Source organism: Anguilla anguilla, chromosome 1 (assembly GCF_013347855.1).
Source record: "Anguilla anguilla isolate fAngAng1 chromosome 1, fAngAng1.pri, whole genome shotgun sequence".
In the NCBI taxonomy this organism is placed as follows: domain Eukaryota; kingdom Metazoa; phylum Chordata; class Actinopteri; order Anguilliformes; family Anguillidae; genus Anguilla; species Anguilla anguilla.
In genome coordinates this window covers 14,116,324-14,138,446 of record NC_049201.1, presented here as the reverse complement: position 1 = coordinate 14,138,446, position 22,123 = coordinate 14,116,324, and the positions used below count along the sequence as shown (strand labels likewise).

The window sequence follows — 22,123 nt, the reverse complement described above, 5'->3', positions numbered from 1 at the left end:
CCCGCTCACCCGCCCGTTTCCACGTCTTCCATCATTAAATCATCGAGCTCTATTAAAAGCCGGGGCCTGGGCTCTTCCGAGCGCTCAGGCGATTACTCTGTCATCGCCCCGGTAACGCCGCCCGCACACCGCCTCCTCCTCCTCCTCCCGCCCGGGCAGGCGGCGGGTGAGGAGGCCCGGGGGCTGGAGAGACGGCGGAGGTTGGCGGCTCTGGGGCTGCAGAGGGAACATCTGCTTCGGCCATTAAAGGAGCCTGCGTCCAAGCCGAGAAAGAGATGAGCGAGCTCGCCGAGGGTGGGCCCAGCTTCCAGAACGTTCCGGACGTCCCCGGTGGCCCTCTAACGACACTCTCAAGGACAAACGGCCTCAATAAAACTACGGGAGAACTACTGAAGACCTCATATTTTACAGAGTCTACATCTCATAACCATAAGTGGACCAATGGATACACATAGCATAGTAATTTAATATAACAATGCATATTGTTATATTAAATGCAATGCAAATGTCCAGTTCAGACATGGTTAAAGATGGAAAGCTGACCCAAAATATGGCCTGGAATCAGGAACAGGACTGTCTTCCTAACGTGGAGCTGATCGCGGGCGAGAAGCGCACGGACGCGACAGGGCAGACGGACAGCGGCAGCGGGAGCGCAGAGGGCCGCCATCGCCCAAACCGTCTCATCACGTCAACCGTGACATGGCAAACCTGAGATACCCCCAGGTGTCATTTCACCAAACGCGTTTTTGGAAATTCTGCCCGAGAGGACAGGCGGCGCGTGAGACCGACCGCTCTGGCACTCGCTACCCCCGGCCTGTCAATCAAGCCACCAGCTCTCGCCAAAGGTTCCGTCTTCACGCCTTGGCTGCAGCTCTCCATACGCGGAGAGGGCTCTCAAGCGTGACCAGAGAGTGTGGAAGTTCCACCGCTCGAACCCACAGCCCCAAACCTGGAAGCCCCAGCACTGTCCAGCTGGCATCTTTCAGATTTGACATTAAGCAGTGCCAAACCCGCTCAGGAGGAGCCAGTGGGACTTAGGCGGCGTTTAAAAAGCTGGGCGTGGCGTGGGACAGAGGGCAGGAGGCTCAGAGACCCAGGAGCCAAAGGGAGAGGGAGATGCAGTAGCCCCTGGTGGAGGAGATAAGTCCTCCCCCTAACCCTACTCCCCCTGCCCCCCCCCCCCCCCCCTCCACGCCAGGCTGGCCAGCTCTGCGCCTCTCCCCTCCTGACTCTGCAGCTCTCTGCCGGACGTCCCAAGGTCGGCAGAGCCAAACCCCTCCATCAGCACCTTCCACCCCGTTCTGCACCCTCTCTCCTCCGCGGGACGCCGCAGCGCTGGGGTGTGAGGGGGTCTCTCCGCGCCCCCTCTCAGGGAAACGGCATTCGCACCGTGGACACGTGGGGACGGTCGCCCCTTTGATCCCCGCTAATGAGATTCCTCCGCTGACCGCACTGCAGAGCCGATGACACGGGGAGCCTTGGAAACCAACGGCGTGCTCATTAACTCCGAGAGGCCACTGCCCGGCCCAGCCAATCAGCTCTGCGTAAAAACACGGGCCGCAGCTGTGATACATGAACACTCACACATATGAAGTTGTAATATGATATTATGAATATCATAACGTGTTATTCTGCATTTCAGATTCGATCACCTCCATTGCACTTTACCCAGAATGCCCTGTGCGTAGGCAGCCATCTTTCTCCAGTCGCCTCGTGCCGCACTGGAGCAGGGCAGTGGAGAGGGGAGCGTGATGCCCCCTGATTTCAGTGATAATAACGGCAGCGAAGGCGGTTCTGGTTAAGAGTAAGGCGCAGTAATGAGGGTCATTATGAGCCACCGGGGGCAGGGGCGGGACCCCCGGCTCTCAAAGCGCTTCTGTGCGGATAAAGGGCTTTGTGCCCGGGGGCAGAGACACCCCCAGCAGCCCCCCTCCAACCCCCAACCCCCCCGGCGCTGTCCCGCGCGGGTAAATATAGCCCCCCTGCAGCTGCCGCGAGCGCAAAGCCCGTAAAGCTGACAAACCCTTTTTTTTTTTTTCCGCCGGCGGGAGGTGGCGCAGCCAGCGGGGCTAACGCTCGGGGCTAACGCTCGGGGCACCGGCGCAATGCGCCCGCACACATGCTGGTGCCAATCAGGGGCGGGGCGGGGCAGGGCAGGGGGGCCTCTGCGCTACCCCTTCCGTGACTCCCCTCCGCCCCCCCCCCCGGTCCCCCTTTTCTAGCTGCTGTCCCGCACTAGAACAGGAGAAAGGGCAAACGTCAGGGCCTCTCCCACACAAAACAGGGTCTCTCTCCGGCTAAAGCACAGCCTGATCAAACGCGCACAACAGTGTGGTAGACAGACACACAGACACAGACACGCACACACACGCACATATACACACACACACAAACATGCATTGGCTGGTTCATATGCACACACAACGGCCCGTAGAGCCTGCACAGTTGCTGAGGACTGCCGTGGCTAAAGTTTGGATAGCGCAGACCGCTCTGACAACTTTCTCCCTCTCAGCATGTCAGCTTCCTCCTCTCCAGGACTCCACTCCGCAAGCTCTCTTTCCATTCCTTCCCCCTTACAAACTGTCCTTCACCCAGTCAATCGCCATGGTTACCTCAACACCGACTTCCAAACATCTCACTCTCAATTCGACGTTCGTTTCGGACTGCTCTGTTGGTCTGGCAAACATCCGTGTGGCCCAAGCACGCAAACACAAAACAGACGAACGAGCGCGGCGTGAAAACTCTGTGGTAACCTCCACTCGTTCCCTCCCCGTCAGCAGGCTCTCTCAGACAGAGAGCCCCAACCGCCCTGACCTCTACCGCGACCTCCAGAGAGGCAGTCACGCAGCGCAGCGCAAGCACCGCCTCGCCATACCGGCTCGACCAGTCGGGCCGGGCAAACGCTCCGTCTCGCGCTCTCTCCCTCGAACGCAGCGTTCTCTCCGCCGCCGTCCTCTCATCTCGAGCACCGTCGGCCGTGAGCCCGCAGCCCTTCCTGCCTCTTACTGTTACTGTGGCTGACCAGCGAGGTGCGTTCAGCAGTTTGTGCTCAGTCTCGTGGTCACTTCATGTCCGAACGCAGGACTCGATTAGAATCTGCGTAGAAAAAAAACTGAAAAAATACAGAAAAGAAAAAAAAAAAAAAAAGGAATCAAGCCGTCAAGGGCACTCACGCAAAATAAATACATAAAAACATTTCAAAAAGCCTCAACTAAAAACAAAAAGATTATTGCTTAGAATGAAAGCTTGAAGCTTTCTTGAGGTTTACAGAAATATGCTCAATGCTACTATAAAATATGCTTTTGCACTTCTCAGCCTCCACGCTTATAATTAGCGTTAAGTACTGGCTCTGCTCCAAATAATGGATCCTGGATCAGCTAACCCCACTGCAATCTTGGCCACAGATATTTCGAGTGAAAGGTAGACACTGACCCACATTCAGACCGGGGGGCAGAATATATCTGTCACTGAGAAATGCTGAAAGGTAAGCTGGCTGTAATTCCAAGAGTAGGATAGCTCAACCGTCTACAAAAATATACATCAACAGGCACGTAATAACATTTGACCAAATCGCTTCGCAATTCCTGTCTGTCTGCATATTTGGACTATTTAGCCTACTTCAAAATTGATCTGCGATTACATTTCCAGTGGGTTCAATGCTAATTAGCAAGTAGCAACCAAGTTATATTTAAAAGAGTTTCAATATAAAACTTAGCAAACACCATTAACTTGTTTTTAAAAAGCACTGTAAAAATGTGAGAGTGCATTTCAATACAAGCATGGCTTTAGGCAGATTTATCCAAGGTATTCCTCAAAGAAAGGCACACGTACAATATTAAAATTACTATAAAGAGGAATGAGGTATAAAAATGTATTTTTGTTAAGGGGCTCAGCTGAGACTGCTAATGTCTGTTTGTTCTGTTGTTTATTTAAAGGAGTACCATGGTGATTTTCACACTTTCTCGGTTTTGTGTGCTATTTGCACAAGAGGCATTGAAGAAACACCATGAGTAAAGTACTAAATATGTCCGTTCTGTATTTTTGGAGAAGTATGCGTTTTAAATTTATCGTCCTATTTTCAAACAGTTGAGAAAGTTGTCAACTTGGAGGGTCACGAATACAGTAACCACTCCCCTTTCCACGCCCCGTAAAGAAATCTGACAGGACACACCGCTGGTTTACAGGCAAGACAATGCAAATATTTGACTAACGTTAGGTTCACTTAAATTAGAGTGCCTTTTAATAGGGAGGACAATCGAAAAATTTATTTCCGGAAATTAACATAAGTATTGTGATTAAAATACCCGTTTAGCCTTAAATTAACGTATTGTGAACAGCGATCGTACATATATGGAATATTAATGTGATATATTGGCTGTTTTGTGGCCTTTTAGCTCGCACTTTCCCAAAATTCCATCAATGATAAGATCGGGACTCCGACGGCACCGAAAACCGATAGATTTCACTGAACATTCGACTGTTTACATTTATGGGGTTCTGAACCAGTGACATCATAATAACTCTTACTGGTTGATTTTACGCGGTCATTTATGGCAGTTGGTTCTCTCAGAATTCTGACTGATAGCCAGGTCAGTATTTTCACTGGACACTTGATACATCCAGACTTATAACTTCAAAGTCCCAAGTCATTTGTGAATGGTTTAAATGGATTTTGAAAGTAGACACTTCATGCTACAAGCATGCTAAGGGATTTGAGTGTGCTGTGAAGTTTAGGTAGCAAACAACAAGGCTGAATCCTTCTGACGTAATTTACATAGCGACTATATGCTCAGATCGCCTAGTTTCACTCACTACGGCCAAGCGGAATCGATAAGGTTTCAGAAAATATATAACTTTTAAAGATTTAATTCAATCTTCTACTGGGACTTTTGCCGTTTATCGAGGGTGTGACAGAAAATTTCGGTGCCGCTGACTATAATCGAATGTTTTTCACATTTACCGTTCGATTGACCAAGTACCATTCAAAGTACATTTTTATGGGTTAGTACTGTCAGATTGTGCTAGCTACTTCACATTAACCTTGTACAGCGATCAATAAAGGCTAACAGCACAGTACCACTTAATTCTAGTAACTTCTATCACCACTGTAATGAACTAAAAAAAGGTAACAAACGACCTTTTCTGTGAGAAATGTATTGTCAAGCTCACGCGCATACACTGCTGGCGACATTCTAAAGCTTCGTTTTGCCCTCCCTACTTTTAAGGACTATTAGATTATTTCTGGTTATATTCATTTTGCTAGCTAGCTAACGTTAGTTTGCTTTCATAATGTTATCGATAACGTTAATTAGCTAGTTTGCTTTTGAGGACGTTATAGTTGTGCTTTTATCTTAACTTGGCTAGCTAGATAGCAAAAATTATAATTGGATGTAAATCAACGTCCTTACCTTAGCTATCTATCGATACTTGATATACTACTAAGCTAGCTAGCTTGTGAAAATTCAGTCTCCCAAAAAGAGCGGGTATCATGGGGGTAGCTATGGTAACGGGGCACGGTCTGTCAATCATAGCTAACTGACAGTTCTCATTACCACGCCCAGACGGTTCGGGTAGACTTTTATAGTGGGAAATTTAGGCTTAGAAAAATACGTTGTACATTGAAGTACATTGAAATGACTGAATAATAAAAAAAAATTATGCACATTTGTTTTGTTATTGCCTAAAGACAACTGGGAAGTGTCACGTTCAACCACCATGTTACTCCTTTAACTACTTTAACATATACTGTTATTATTCAACAAATCAGTAAACTTGAACTGCCAATAATCTTATGGAATTTCACTATATAGAAGATATTTTAAAAAATTATTTGCCCCAGAGTTCAAATGTAAACTAGGTATGCAATCCAGGATAAGAGCATCTCTCATGCGAATAAAAAAGAAATGTTTGGGCAGGAAATTGTTTTAGTATCAGACTTCAATCTTTTTTTGTTTTTAACCCCGGCTTCACGTCCTACAGACACCAGGCCCATTCATGCACCGGCCGAAGCGCATCACAGTTGCACATAAGCCAGGAGACACCACAGACACAGCATGACACAGCATGACACAGTCGGGACAGTGCAAAGAACTGAAACGTGACTTTCCTTCAAGCCAGTAAAAAATCACCTGCTGCTACACTGGGCATCATATAAATGTGGGGCTTCACTCTTTCTTAGTCGATGTCGGAAATAAATTGTCAAGAAAACCGAGAAAAATCAAACCGAACCCTGAAAACCATGCAAACGTAAAGCAATAATACCCCTCAGGGCCTGACAGTCCGGCCAGAGAGTAGGCGGAGTACAAAAATAACCTCCCCTACACCCAAACACTGGACGGAATCGATTTGACTTTCAAATCCCCGCTCATTTCAATACTAATCCTTGCCTCCGCAGCCCCGCCCCTTCCTCCTGCCCCACCGCGTCTAAAGGGGGCGGCGTGCGAGTGTGTGTTTGAGATTACCCGATTAAAAGCAGGCCCCTCCCACCTCACAAATATGCGTACCCAAATGAAGCCCCCGGTGGCAGTAAACAAACTCAGCCGCCGGTGGCGGTGTGTGTGTGCGTGCGTGTGTGTGCGTGTGTGTGTGCGTGTGTGTGCGCGCGCATTCTGTGGTCCTGAGATTCCGGCGCACAGAGGAGGCTGGGTAATCCATGGAGGCGTGCACCTGGGCTCGGGGGATAAACTTTTGGCCCTCGTCAGAGGCTACGCGGAAGGCATGTCAGCTGCTCGGAGCGAGGGGGGGGGTGGGGTGGGGGGGGTTTTGGCGGGGGGGGGGGGGGGGCGGAATCGCACCCCTCCGGCCGCAGGATGTTTTATTTGAGCCGGCGGTGAAAGCCTGACGAAGGTGAGGGGATTCCGGGGAGGTCGCGCCCACCGGACCGCGGACAGCTGCCGGCGCGGGACGTCCGGGACGCGGGGACGAGAGCGGGGAGCGAGGCGCGCACAGACGAGGCAGAACGGGCGCGGACGAGGCGGGATGGGCACGTGCTCGCGCGCGGGGGGGGGGGTGGGGGAAAGCGGCGCCGTTTTGGGGGCTTCTGGAAGAGAGACAGGCCATTTCTCACCGCCGAATCACCTGCGCAGCGAGTCCAAACAAACGAGCGAGAGAGAAGTGTGCCGCACGCCCTCCCTCCCTCTGCCCTCCTCCAATAGCCGCCATTTTATTAAAATCACATTTCACATCTTGCCCATTAGGACCTCCTGCTGCATCACTTTTTCATGTTAGCAGCAAGCCAGCATCTAGAATGAAACAGATGCTGTGCTTAATGTTCCTGTTGCTCAGATGTCCTATGAGGGTACACACCACTAGCACTGAACACCATAATCACATAAGCATGTAAACATGAGGACTTCTGCCAGACATGGGCAATCCCCCATAAAAAGCACAACAAGCTACTCGTACTAGTTCAGAAGGACTGCCCACACATACTTAAACAAGCATGCACGTACACACACGCGCACACACACACACACGCACGCACGCACGCACGCACGCACGCACGCACGCACGCACACGCGCATGTACACGCACACGCACACGCACACACACACATGCACGCACACACACACAGGCTGGTGTGTGCTGCTGGACCCCAGCAGGCTCTCTGCCAGTGCAGTGCGTGTGTTCGCAGCGGCAGACCCGCCACAGGGAAAGCCTCCTTTGCCAGTGCAGTGCGTGTGTTCGCAGCGGCAGAGCCGCCACAGGGAAAGCCTCCTTTGTCTGCTGGAGTACTACAAAGTGAGGGATTATTCCAGCAGGCACTTTCCTCAGGCAAGACCAGGCCCATCCCTGCAGATCCCGCCAGAGCCCGCCGCACCTGGACTCAGTTCCTGCCCGAGCGCGCGGATATAAACCGCGTCTCCCAGCATCCCGCTGAATCACAGGGGATCACGGGGGGCCACACAGGGAGCGCTGCGGGAACATGGCCACGAGCGGGCCGGGATGAGCGCACACTGTCATTATCGCCGAGCGCGGCCATAATGCCCGCTTCGGAGTCAGAGCTAGCGAAAGTGTTCCACGGACGCGCGAGGCCCGGATTCCACAGAGAGCCGAGCGAAGCGTCCCACAATCCCCTCAGACGGCTCACCTTGACCTGTCAGCCATTAGCATCGGCCCCGCCTCCCTTCCCCTTCCCCTTCCCCCCCCCCCCTTCCCCCCCTTCCCCCCCCCCCCCCCCCCGCCAGAGACGAGACAATGGAATCATTTGTTTTCCCGCCCCCCCGCAGCCCCCCCCCCCCCTCCCCCCGCAGCGAGGCCGCGGTTCTGGAATGACTGACGGCAGACTCGAAGGACGAGTCCGTCTCGCTCTCAGCTTCACCTCACGGGCACAACCGTCAGGCTCCATTCCAGAGCTGCACGTGCGGCTCCTTCCCCCTGAGCCGTCTGAGCCAACACTAGCCACGGGGACCCATTTCAGGCTCTCAGACTGCGACCCACACAATGACAATGCAGGACAATTCAAAGCTATTCTAAATTCCAGACTAAAAAAAAAAAAAAAATTTTTTAACTTTCAAAAGGGTTCGCTTTTCCTATCAGGGTAAAAAGTCAGAGTTCAGCACTGAAGCAGCCTCCAGTCATTCTGGTTTTGATCTCGCTGAGAGACCGCAGAGAAACAAAGGGAAAAATAAGTAAATAAAGAAAACAGATTTTTTTTTTCCCCTTGGATATCCACCGCAGCTTGAACTCCCACCAACTCAAACAGCGGTCGAGTCCTGGAGGCTCGGAGGAGGAGGAGGAGGCCGGGGAGGGACCCAAACCGCGCCCGGCGTGACCTCCCCCCAGCCCAAGCCCCGGCACCCGGAGGCGCCGCGGCCCGGCCCCGGCCCCGCCCCTCCCCGTCCCGTCCCGCGGCCGCCCGCCCGCCCGCCGCCGGGACGCTGGAAAACGGGCAGATCTGCTGATCGCCGCTTCCTTCGGGGGCCCCGGGGTTCGACATCCAGAAAAACACCGCGGTTTACTGCCAAGACCAACAATAGCGGACGTTCTTCTCCATCAGCAACTTTCCTAATACTGCGCTTACCACACATCAGTCAGCGAGAGGCAGGCCGAGGGAGACGGAGCAGGCCTAACGCTCCGCCGTACGGAGGAGAGGCAGAGCTACTGCTAAAACGGCACCAAGATAATCTCCCATAATGCCTCACCACGGCAGATCTGTATTGGATAATGATGGCGTTAGCGTTAGCGAGCTGGCTGTGGTAGAGGAATGTGTGAGCGGCCTGTACTCTCTCCAGTGCACGTCTCTGCAGTCAGCACGGTGCCGTGTCAGACATCAGACCTTCAAAAACCTGACGTGCTCAGTTCCTCACTGACGAGCTGAGTTTGTTTTTCTTTACGGGAGGGGGGGAGGGGGGAGGGGGAGGGGGGCTGGCAGCGAGAGCTGGAATTCTGGTAATTAAGCATTTCAGGCTCCGCCCTCCTCACACCTGACTTCTGAAAGCATGTCCCTGAATAAACACTTGGGAGGCGCTGAGAGGGAACCGCCAGCCGAGCGTGAGGCTGTCACTCAGCCGAGACTATCGCTGCGGGAGGGAGCGAGTCCTAACCTGCGCTCACCTGTGCTTCTGCGCCGGGGGGGGGGGGGGAACAGGCGGGACGGGGGAAACGAAAGAGCGGGGCGGGAGAAAGGAGAGGGACCCTTCGGCTACGCGCAGACCCGCGGCGCCGAGGCCGCTACCACGAGCCGCTAGGCTACGCGCAGCCCTTCTCCTGCCAGAACGCATCCCAAAACAATGGCGAGAGAGGCAGCCATGATGTCACCATTCTTTTTTCACTTGAGATTTTTTTTGGTTTTTTTTTCAGAACTCAATGGTGCTCGCGTTTTAGGAGCATTTGCTCCTGGAAACTGATGTGTGCTAACTGGAAAAACAATTTAGGAGTGCATTGTTTCCTCCTAAACTTTTTTGAAAATTTTGGCTCCTTTGACTGTAGAACACTGATGTTTTTTTGCCATGTTATTAAGAATTATGCTTCCATGCAACATGCTACCTGGCAATATTACGTCCATCAATTTATTGGTTTGACCAGGCACATGTGATTTTGTGCTTTCGCTTCACGATAGACCGTATGAAAAAAGTTCCGTATTTCGGTTTGTTGACAAGGCTTTACACAGACAGGAGGGGACGCACCGGGACAGCGCTACGCCCCGGTGACACAGTAACCGGAGCGTTGCGCTGCGTACGGGACGATGGCGGCCGGCGATGACGCCGTCCTGCTGTGTATCCTGAGGCAGGGTGCCCCACCAGCGCCGGAGCGGTGTATGGACCGGCCCGGAGCGAGGGTACGGACCCAAACCCAAACGCACCAGGCACCGCGTGGCCCTGGATGTGAGCGCCGGCCCATAATATCACACGCATGAATAATAAATGACTGATGGAGAATAGGAGAGAGAGGAGAGAGGAGAGAGGGGGAGAGAGAGAGAGAGAGGGGAGAGAGAGAGAGAGAGAGCGGGAGAGAGGGAGAGAGAGAGAGGGAGAGAGAGAGGGAGAGAGAGAGAGAGAGAGAGAGAGAGAGAGAGGGAGAGAGGAGAACGGTGCTCGGCCTTCTATCCACCATCACCCCCACCCCCCCACCCCCCCAGCGTGGAGCCGCCTGTCTCACGTTTGCTATCAGAAAACAGACGTCCACACCCCTACGCGCTCACAGCCCCAAACACACACACACCCCCACACACACACACACAGCACCGTGACGCTGACATCTTCATTTTATCTCCCGCTTCTGTGGGTGAGGGGTGAGCCAAGATTTTTTCTCACGCACCGCTGTCCTGAGAAACATTAACACATTTCTCACGGAAAGAGAGAGAGAGAGAGACAGAGAGAGAGAGAGAGGGAGAGACAGAGGGAGACAGAGTGCGCAAGAGAGAGAGAGAGAGCTATCTGATCTGGGATGAACTGAAAGTGAACGAGCGAAATGCAGAACAACCGCCCCATCGCGGGCTTACGGGCACACCTGAACGCAAACAGCAGAGCCCAGAGGAGAGCCCTCCTCCTGACGCCGGCTGCTGAGGTATGCGCTGATATTGCACAATGGAGGCGGGAGGAAACGCCAACGCAACAGCACGCGGCGTCCACAGATAACCAGCCGCAGAGGGCCCGGGCACAGGGGCCCGTCAGCGTGAGAGCTGGTGGCGCTGGAGCCGCAGCGGGCCGTGACCTCCGACCCCCCCGGGGGCGCACTCACCATGGAGATGCCCGTGGAGAAGATGGTGGGCTTCACCACCTGCCGCTGCTTCTCCAGCTGGCTCTCCAGCTGGGCCGCCCGGTCCTTGTGCTGGGCCAGGAGCAGAGTGGCAGGCAACTGGGAGCTCTCCTGCAGGGGGACCGGAACAGGCCTGTTAGTGCCATACACTCACATTACACAGCACGCACACAAACATCACACTCAGAAACACACACACACACACACACACATCACGCAAACACGCATAAACACCATACACAAACACAAACATCAGCCACCAAAATACACCGATGATGCACTTAGACCCACAGAAACACAAAAGAACACACCACTGGCACACAAACACACACACGCACGCAAAAACAACAGACACGCAAACAAACACAAAGAAACATCACCAAAACAAACACATTATCAACCATCTGACAACACACCCACACGCAGGCATGCATCAGCGGCAGAGCAGAAGAAACAAACAGTGACACGATGAAACAGGCACAACAAACGCGGTGTGAACGGCTGAGAAACAGACTCAGGTGCGTGTGAAACCTGGCGGTTCACAGGGCTGGAGAGATACGCAGCGCGCGGTCCGGTGAGAGCCCAGCCCGGCCCGGGCGAGCGCTCTGAGCGTAAGAGCTCATGAGCGGGTGAAAGAAGCACGGGCAGCATCTTCAGCATCTGCCCTTGAGCACGGGCACCGGCAGCCTTATAAAGGCGTTAGATCTGCTCCTTATAAAGAGAACACAAGTGCCTGTACGGCCAGCGGGACCGGGGGGGGACGGGGGGGGTGAGGAGGCGAAGCGGGTATTCACAGGGAAGCGGTTCTTACGGGGACCTGCCCATGCAGAGGGACGAGCCACAGGCCAGATTCACCCTATCGGCTATAATCTACGAATGGATCTACTGAAAATTCCTTCTTTGGGACAGTCAGTGCTGTGAGCGGCACATAGAATGCATGCAAATAAGTGCAAAGCTATGAATGCACACAAGTGCACAGCTATGAATGCACACAAGTGCATAGCTATGATTGCACACAAGTGCATAGCTATGAATGCACACAAATGCATAGCTATGAATGCACACAAGTGCATAGCTATGAATGCATACGAGTGCATAGGTATGTATGCATATGAGTGCATAGCTATGAATGCACACAAGTGCATGGCTATGAATGCATGCGAGTGCATGGCTATGAATGCATACGAGTGCATAGCTATGAATGCATGCGAGTGCATAGCTATGAATGCATGCGAGTGCATGGCTATGAATGCATACTAGTGCATGGCTATGAATGCATGCGAGTGCATGGCTATGAATGCATGCGAGTGCATAGCTATGAATGCATGCGAGTGTATAGCTATGAATGCACACAAGTGCATAGCTATGAATGCATGTGAGTGCATAGCTATGAATGCACACAAGTGCATAGCTATGAATGCATGCGAGTGCATAGCTATGAATGCATGTGAGTGCATGGCTATGAATGCATAGGAGTGCATGGCTATGAATGCATGCGCATTCCAGAGCAGAGCGCAAACATTCACATGCAGCCGAATCACTGAGCAATACAACTCCGCATATTTTACGACTGCAAAAGCATTGTACCTGATTAGTCCAATGCCCTAAAACGCACGTGTGTTGTGGCGAGAGGGGAATGGGTCCCTGGTGTGGTGTATGAGAGTGATGTGGAGGCCAGGAGAGCTGTGAAGATTATTGTGAGCAGAGCAGCAGGGGGAGTCCCCACATGAGTGAGTAAAGAGGGCAAGGGGCAGGTCCCGTCTTGACCCAAACCTGGAGGAAAAGGCCAGCAGGGGAGATTCACCCCCTGAAGCTGGATGTGTGTGTGTGTGTGTGAGTTTGTGGGCGTGTGCGCGCATGTGTGTGTGTGTGCGTGCGTATGCGTGTGTGTGTGTGCGTGTGTGTTCATGCGCGTGCGTGTGTTTGTGTGCGTGTGTGCGCGCATGCGTGTCTGTTCACGTGCGCGTGTGTGTGTGTGGCCCGTGGAGGGAATGCCTCACTGAGGAGATGTCCCCTGGGGTGGGGGCCGCTGCTCGCTCATCCCCCCACTGACTACGGGGCACTTGTTAAACAAACAGAGCGCTCCCCCTGCTCCCAGTAATGGACCTTCGCCGGTCAACAGGGAGGCTCATTTCAAAGGCATTTAGCTAAAGACAACAGGGCCGCCAGACACTCAGAGCCGCACAATGCTAATGGCCGCCGAGGCCGCTCCTCGGAAACGAGGCGCGGAGGCCAGGCAGGGGTGCGGATGGGCTGCGGGGGGCGCTGTAATTAAGACCTGTACATTAACAACCGGCCAGCGTTAGCAACCGCCGTCGTCGTCAGTGCGTTTTCCAGCACTCGACGCCTTGTCGGTTGTCAGAGAATTGACTGTAGAGAAATGAACTCTGAGTAACTACGGTGAAGGCCTTTGCGTGGGGCATAGCTGCGATCCGTCCCCAGTCAGCCCTGTGCTAGGCTGTGCTGTTAGACTGTAGCCTAAGCAGAGCTCTCTCACCTTCCCAGGCCTGCACACAAAGCAGCGTCCCTCTTCCAGACTCCGCAAGCATGAATTATTCATGCCGCTGATGCTCTCATCCAAAGTGACTTACAAAGTGGAGCCCATTTTTAGAGCTGGAGTTTAACCACAAGAGTGCATGTGCAGGAGTGTGTGCGTGTGTGAAAGTGTGTGTGAGTGAGCGTGTGTGTGAGTGTGCATGTGTGCGTTTGTGTGAGTGAGTGACTAAGTGTGTGAGTGAGTGAGTGTGTGTGTGCATGTGTGTGTTAGTGTGAATGAGTTACTGAGTGTGTGTGTTAGTGAGTGTGTGTGTGTGTGTGTGTTTGTGTGAGTGAGTGTGTGTGTGTGTGTGTGTGTGTTTGTGTGTGAGTGAGTGAGTGAGTGTGTGTGTGTGTGTGTTTGTGTGAGTGAGTGTGTGTGAGAGGGTGTGTGAGTGAGTGAGTGAGTGAGTGAGTGTGTGTGTGTGTGTGTGTGTTTGTGTGAGTGAGTGTGTGTGTGTTTGTGTGTGAGTGAGTGTGTGTGTGTGTGTTTGTGAGTGAGTGAGTGAGTGTGTGTGTGTGTGTGTGTGTGTGAGTGAGTGAGTGAGTGTGAGAGAGTGAGTGACTGACTGAGTGAGTGAGTGTGTGTGTGTGTGTGTGTTTGTGTGAGTGTGTGTGTGTGTGTGTGTGTGAGTGAGTGAGTGAGTGAGTGAGTGAGTGAGTGTGTGTGCGTGTGTGTGTGTGTGTGTATATGTCCCTCTCACCAGCTCGTCCAGCAGGGCCTGCTTGTTCTTCCTCTTGGTCAGCAGCTGCCTCTGCTCCTCCTGCAGGCACTCCAGCCTCCGCTTCTCATTGCCCTGCTGCTCCACCAGGAGCAGCTCCTCCAACTCCTCCTGCTCCCGCGACTGAGAGAGAGAGAGAGGGAGGGGGGGGAATTCGGGGGGGGGAGACAGAGAGAGGGGGGGGGGGAAGAGGGAGAGAAAGAGAGAGGGGGGGGGAGGAGAGAGAGAGAGAAAGAGAGAGAGAGAGAGAGAGAACACCAGGAGGAGAGAGGAGGGACATGGGGCAGATATTAACCCAGGAGCCTAACACAGTACACTGAGCACTGCCGAAAAACACAAAACTCAGGAACTAACAGAGAGCCTCAGACTGGCAAGGACTGACCAGTTTGACTTTGTTCCTCTGAATGATGTCCCTGTTCTCTCTCTGGTACTGCTCCATCATCTGCTTGGTATTCTCCATGTCCACATTGTTGGTCAGGTTAAAGACTGCACGGAGAGAGAAAGGAGGGACCAGCCGCTGTCAGCTGGGCGAGGGTGAGCCGGAACAAAGAAAAAGAAAACGACGAGAACGAAGCCAGCACACAGGCGAGGGGCGAGGGGCGAGGGGCGAGGCAGACGTCCTCTTCCGTACGGCCAGCACTGTTACAGATCAAACTGCGCTGTCCCACACCATGACGAACACAGTGACCCGTGCGCTCCGGCACCGTGTCCCTGTCCCGGCACAGGGGACGCCTGCAGTTGGTCATATCACAGGAGTAATATCCCAGGCTTCTAATGCAGGTTTTCCGGTATTAAAATTTGGCACCCGCACCCCCTGGTTGATGGACAATGTGCATTGAAAGACTACTGCGCTCACGTGGGGCAGGAGGGGCGGGTCTGATGGAATCTGGTTTGGTACCCTCTGTGAGACGCTCACACCTGCCAAAGGGTACACAGCTACCTGACCCTCACCTGCCTGGCCATTTTGCGCTTTAATGGAACTGACATCCATCCTACAAGTCCCCCCCACCTGTACTGAGCACAAGTAAAATTCCAGCCAAGCTGTGCTTCACACACCAGTGGTCTTTTCAACCACTTCCGTATGTCACGGAGTGGTTCCTGCATGTGTGAACAATGAGAGTTCACACATGCAGGAAATGACATCAGCGCAGTAAATCACAACAGTTGGTCTCACCGATCTCCTCCACCTGCTCCAGGTAGTCGTTATACTCCCTCAGGCTGGGGAAGTCCGTGTCTCTCTTGTTGTATCTGCACAAGAACATACAGGTTTAACCCAACCGCACAGCACACGCATGCTGGCCTTCTCGCAGTAAGACTCCCTGCATTCAGCCTTTAGACTGCGCTTCCCTAGCGGGGATGGGGGCTCTGTCTGTACAGGACCTGCTGAGAGCCAGCAGTCTCTTTTTTTAAAACTCCCTCGATTCTAACATCAGTAAAGAGCAGGAAGGCCAGGGTCTCGTCTCGTCTCGGCGGCTGAGATGTGAAGAGGTCTTTAAGTATCTTTCGGAGCTCGCGGGCGCCTTGTTTAAAGGAACCGAGCCGCAGAGGGGAGCGGAAACCGTGCAGGTCGACATGTTTGTTTATTTCACAAGGCATTCCGAGAGGCCGACCAGGCTCGGCAGAGCAGAGAAATCTGAATTCCAGTCAGCCCGTCTTTGTTTACTCTTGACTGAGTAAGCACAGCAAATACGGAAATTTGGAGAGCTTTGTCTGATGAAAGAGATGAATTGCGCGGCTCTGGCAGAACAATAGAGGAAGGGCCAAATCCCATCATCCCACAAACACGGCGACGGGACACAAAGGCGAGCTCGCTGAACACACGCACGCCGATGATATCTTGAATATAACGACGGAAAAAAACCACATTAAAGAGAGGCTCGCGCACACTGAAACGCTCACACGCGAAGTGACCACAAAAAAAACAAAAACTTGGGAGTTGCAACAATATTACGACCCTGAACCAGAAAAGAATCTCACTGAACCCACACAGACGACCCAAACATGATCTCCAAAAAGTCAAGGCGGACCTGCGTACCGATACCTCAGCTAGCTCTTCCGTCTCCTGTACACAGCGGGATTGTTTGTTGTACCTTGTATTATTTCGTACTGAATGCAGCCCTCAGACGGAATGAAACAGGCGTGTGTACTTTAGCTGGGCGTGTGTGCGGGGCGCTGAATGAGATGAAGGACTGAGTGAGGGAGGGAGGCTGCAGTGACTGGCAGGCAAAAGGCCCGGCTGCTGTTGTTTACTGTGAGCATTTCCCCTGTTACTGTTGGGGATCTGGGAGGGGAGGCTTTGTCTACAAAACAAACACTGTTGTTACCGGGACAAAGGAGGCTTAGCAAGAGGGAGGAACTGAATCCCACCCACACCTCACAATAAAGCACACAGCTACCCCCTTACCTCCAACTCACCTCACACACACACACACAGCTACCACCTTACCTGCACCTAACCTCACACACACACACACACACACACACAGCTACCCCCTTAACTGCACCCCACCCCACCTCTCACACACACAGAGCTACCACCTTACCTCCAACTCACCTCACACACACACACACACACACAGCTAACCCCTTACCTGCACCCCTTCTCTCTCACACACACATACAGAGCAACCCCCTTACTGCCACCCCTCCACACACACAGCTACCCCCTAACCTCCACCCCACCCCACCCCACACATGCACATCCAGCCGCCCAAAATCCACACATACGTGCGCGTGCAAGGCCCCACCCCCACATCTCCAGCTGTCTCGACTCACATCTTCAGGATCTTCTTGCGGATCTCCACCTCCTTGTCCACGGCGGGGTCCTCGAAGAGCTGCACGCGGAAGTTGCTCTTCCTGAGCGGCGTGTCGCACTGCACGCAGTTCCCCGAGCCGCGCACAAACAGCATCTCCACGCAGCTCTCGCACCTGCGGACCAGAGGACACGTCTGCCGCACGCGCACAGCCAACGCGGACGCGCAAGAGCACGCGGAGCTCCACATGCTACAATATACTCTACTACAGTGCTGTGAAAAAAAGTATTTGCCCCCTTCCTGATTTCCTTTAAAATGTGTTTCATGTTTACTCAGTATCCCTTTGTCTAATATTACATTTTGTCTAAAGATCCGAAACCATTCAAAATGACCACGGATAGACACAGAAATACAGCTCCTGATAAATCTGAAATAATCCTTAAAATGTCATGTTTTATTGCTGGTCACTTTGGAACCACGCACCACAGTGTTCAGTGTGTAATGAAATGACATTCACACAATGGTATGGCCAGTGATCTCTCTATCATGGATGCAAAATTACAGCACATGTCTGTATCTAACAGAAGAGGCACACAGACTAACAATGGCCTGAAAATAAAACGAAATTCGAAGATGTACTGCGGTGTACCCAAATCACAGTGTAACAGTCTTTCCAGTTGTCAGCAAGTCTAATCAGGGGGATTTCTACATTACAAATTCACCAGGGAATACAGGAAATGCTCCACGTCCACTTCCAGTCAGAGTGGACACGTCACTCGGCATGACCAGAAAATAACAAGATAAACACAGCAAGCGCCTTTGTGATGAGTGTCTGACACATTTCATCATTCCTTAATGCAATAATGACATCACCGCTGACTTCATTGTTATTAATCACAGTGGCATTAAGGCTAAAAAGATTGCGCGCTCCTGCCCCAGTAAATAATTAATGAATGCCCCGCTGCTTCTTTGCGTTGAATGTAGTCATTTTACGTCGTTTCAATGTTTTTTTTTTCCATTGGAATAGGCCTAGTTGGAATGTGTGAAACGTTAAGTCCTGTTTTCTTTGTTGTTTTTCAATTTCAAATTACTGGCAGTGAGCTGTTCTGAAAATAGAATGGTGATGATAAAGACTGAAAGTGTATGCTTCAATTAACAGCCTATAGCCTACACAATTCCCCAAAACCTAGAAAGGCCATTATTAAAAGCCCACTCATTATCTAATGAGGAGATTACAGTTAACTGCAAGGAGGGGACACACACACACACACACACACACACACACAACTGCTTAAGGCCTTGTGCTTGAGGTCTCTGTTTGCATGACAATGAGAAATCTTTTTGCCTATCTAATCTGTGCTTTGGATCTCCATTCTGTTATAATTGGGGGGAGTTAGAAATGGCAGTGGCTCATTCTGTGCGAGCTCTTTTCAACCTTGGCATGACCCTCTCAGAAGTCAACGCACAGAACAATCTTCTGATATTAGATTTACTCAGTGTCATACTTAGTGATGTGACTAATAAAACTGCTTATCTACCGAATCTTCATTCAAGACAAAACATAGTTACATTGGAAGGACAAACAGTCTATTTTTTTTTTTGGAAAGAAATATTTTTTTCCCCCATTCGTGGCCTTATACTTCGTCAAAATAATGAAAGGATATCTTCTTTCATGCAGGTCGCTCATAATGCCAGAAGGACACGCCAGGGTGACGCAGCGCTGGACAGCAAGGAGAACTCTGCAGGTGTGGGGGCCTGGCTTTTATTCGCACACTAGCCCGGCTCCTAAGAGGCGGGCCCGTTCCCGAGCTGAAGGTGACCTCTCCTCTCGCCGGCCCTCGTCAGAAGCCGCCCGAGCCTCGCTTCCCGCCCCGCAGAACAGCGGCACTTCCGTGACCTTCTCCCCGAGACTCGGGGGCGTGGCGTCTCCTCCATCACTTTTCAAGCATTTTGTCGCCAACCTCGAAATGTCCTTTTACTAATGGCCGCGATCCTTCGCGCAGAGCCAGCGCGCTCCCCGGTAAATCAAACACAGGCGCATTCAGACTGCTAAGTTTTATGTTACGTTTTATGTAAAACTTTGGCAGTTGCGCCAGATGAATGTTCACGAGGACCTATTTAGAATACCATTATCATCATCTCAGTGAAAACATTTTTCTCGCAGATTTGACAAAGAACTGATTGATATTCACAAGTTTCAAAGCGCATAATCGCAGGTCTTTGACAGAACCAGAACGGTAATTTGACTAAGAAGGAATGAAGGCGGTACGTTTTAAAACAACAAATTAGATTTGGACGTCAATCAATTTCATCGGCGTTTCTTTTTTTCCCCCTCCATTTTGGAAACGTGTGTGAGCGAGGCTTTGAACAGGCCCGTTCTCCTAAGTGCAGGGATTTACCAAACGAGCAGGTGAGGGTGTAAAAATGACAGGAATCCGCCGTGTTGGACGCGACAGCCGCAGAGCTCGGAGGAGACGGTTGGTCTCTGGGCCTGGCTGCCTGCGCCGGTCGCTTATTAGGAGGAGGGAATTCTGGGGGTGACGGACAGATAAGACGAGCCGGGAACAATGCACAGTGCTCGTTACTGTCACCCACTAATGCCAAACACGAGGAAGACACCGGCTCAGCCACTCACAGCCCAGGGAGTCAGGGCTTTCCGCAGGCACTCTCACAATCAGCCCCATGGCAACCGAACACACCTTTGTGTGCTTGTACTTAACATCAATCACCCTCAGAAAAGAGACAACGGACAACGGAATCAATCTTCCTTATGTGGACAGCACAAGGGAAACGATTCACGGGTGGAGGGGGCAGAGTTTAAACATTTGATTTCTTTAATACAAATAACGGCATGTTATCGTTTGAGAACTTGTTACCAAGTCTGCACAGTCACAACACATCTTTTCTCCCACTATATCCAATTCATTATTTTAGTCATTAGCTTGACTGACATTCAGTGATGGCAATTCAAAACTGAGCCATAATGCTATTTCAGAAAGTTGTGTGAGAAGTAACACTTTTACTAAAAGTTCACAAATTACACACCAGGCTCATTCTCGTTAATATCAGGTCCAGCTCCCAATTCAACACCATGTATTTCAACTACAAATTAAAATACTAAAAGCGACTTGGAACAGAGGTCAAAACTGTCCAAAACTAAAAGCTAACCTCTCATGCTAACAAAACGCCTCATCAGCACAAATCTACGCCAGACTGGTAAAACCTGCAGTGGTAGAAAACTGCTGCACTGTGGATTTTACCTGTTCACATGTCAACAGTGAGCCAAGGCAAACAGGCCTCGACTCCTGTCCCGTCGCTGGGTGTGAAGCTGGTCAGTCGGCGGGCGAACAGAGCGGAGGGCTGGAGCGCGCGCTGGAGCGGGACAGATGTTCCCCCTAGCCCCGGGCTACGGGAGACACATGGGCCTGAACATATGGCGGGTCACCGCACGTTTCCACAGGCCCACAAAGAGTCCATTCATCACCGCGAGCCGGACACGGGGAATTACCAGGGCCCTCCGCTCGACCGGACTACGCGCCGCACGCAGGGCCGCGGGGAAAGCACAGGCTGGGGCCCAGAGAGCACCGAGATGCAGGAGCAGCAACGCAAGGCTAACTTCAGCGCATACAAACCAAACTTCACCAACTTCTATTCTCACCCTCACTAGCACACCAATCAGGGCTCAGTCACAAATGGAGTCACCTGACTGTTTAAAAATGCTTTAAAAATTGCATTAATAAACTCTCATTACCTGTATAATACTACAGCCAGGTCCCAAAAATTCTACCATATGGTTTAAACTGTAAGAGTTGATGTCTGAGCAGATTCCTGCTGCACTGTGGAACTCATCCAGGAAACGGCAGGTGTTAAGACGTATAAAACTACGGCAAGAAGCTGTACTTTTAAAAGCACAGAGTTAAGCACAAAATGCACAGCAGCCTTCATTTAACCATAAGTGGCATTCCCCTGAGATTTAAATCTTCCTGAGGAGAGAGACCTGACAGCTCTGTAAGTAGTGCCTCCCAAAGGAACACACTTTGCCTCCTGGTGTCCAGGCATTTTACGGGCGCTCCCCCCCTGGATGGGGAGCTGCCCGCTGGATCGGTGATGGGAAGGCCCCGGGGGCTGTTCCCAGGGCTGGCACACACAGGTGAGCCGCTTATCAGCCCGTCTGTCCCGCTGTCCCTCACCTGCGATGCTGCCGTAATCTCCCCATCTGCAGCTGTCAGCACTGCAGGCGCGGGAGACCCGGGCTGGGCTCAGTGCACGGCAAGCCGGAGTAGGGCCTGAAAACACGACCATAGCAGCGGGCGTGCACGTGTATGTGAAGGCTTAGAGACAATGGAGTTGAATAGGGAATAAGCAGACATTTGCTCTTTCCACTCACAACTGCATACGGGGCTACTCAAGATACTGGGCTTTCTGTAGGTTCACCCATTCAACCTACACTATCCAACACCCTGTGACACTTCACACCTGCCAAATTTATCAACAAAAAAAGCGGCGGAGCAAAAGTAAGAGGGACCAAATAAACGGCAATGCACCTGCTAGTCACCACCCCAGACACATTCACTTTCTAATGATATCCCTATTGCTAAAATACTGACGTGCTGATGGAATACTTGTCCTGATTTGCAGCGCTAGTGGCCAGCCACTGCATAGTTTACATTGCCTGGCAGCATAGGAACATTTTCAGGCAAAGGGAATTTGTACGTCAGAATAATACTCTTGCTTCAGAATGTTTCGCACCAGTCCATAAAAATCACAGGAAGTTACAGACTGTCGCTAGAATACAACACTATTTCTCACATGTATAATTCTATCTGACCTGATGGGGCAAACTGCTAAACTATGGAACCCTACTTCAGATTAGCACTGTTAAAGCTACAGAAAATACTTGCATGAATGTAGAGC

General features: G+C 51.8%; 1 protein-coding gene across 1 annotated transcript in view; it reads right to left on the bottom strand.

Annotated features, from left to right (window-relative positions):
• Nucleotides 1–22,123, bottom strand: part of mnat1 (MNAT1 component of CDK activating kinase) — a 49,505-nt gene that overhangs the window by 25,099 nt on the left and 2,283 nt on the right. Inside the window, exons 2-6 of the mRNA XM_035381957.1 lie at nt 17,232–17,384; nt 15,631–15,704; nt 14,839–14,942; nt 14,439–14,579; nt 11,182–11,310 (exon numbers count right to left, since the gene is read on the bottom strand). Coding sequence (XP_035237848.1) covers nt 11,182–11,310; nt 14,439–14,579; nt 14,839–14,942; nt 15,631–15,704; nt 17,232–17,384 — 601 coding nt within the window. The remainder of the gene's footprint in view (nt 1–11,181; nt 11,311–14,438; nt 14,580–14,838; nt 14,943–15,630; nt 15,705–17,231; nt 17,385–22,123) is intronic.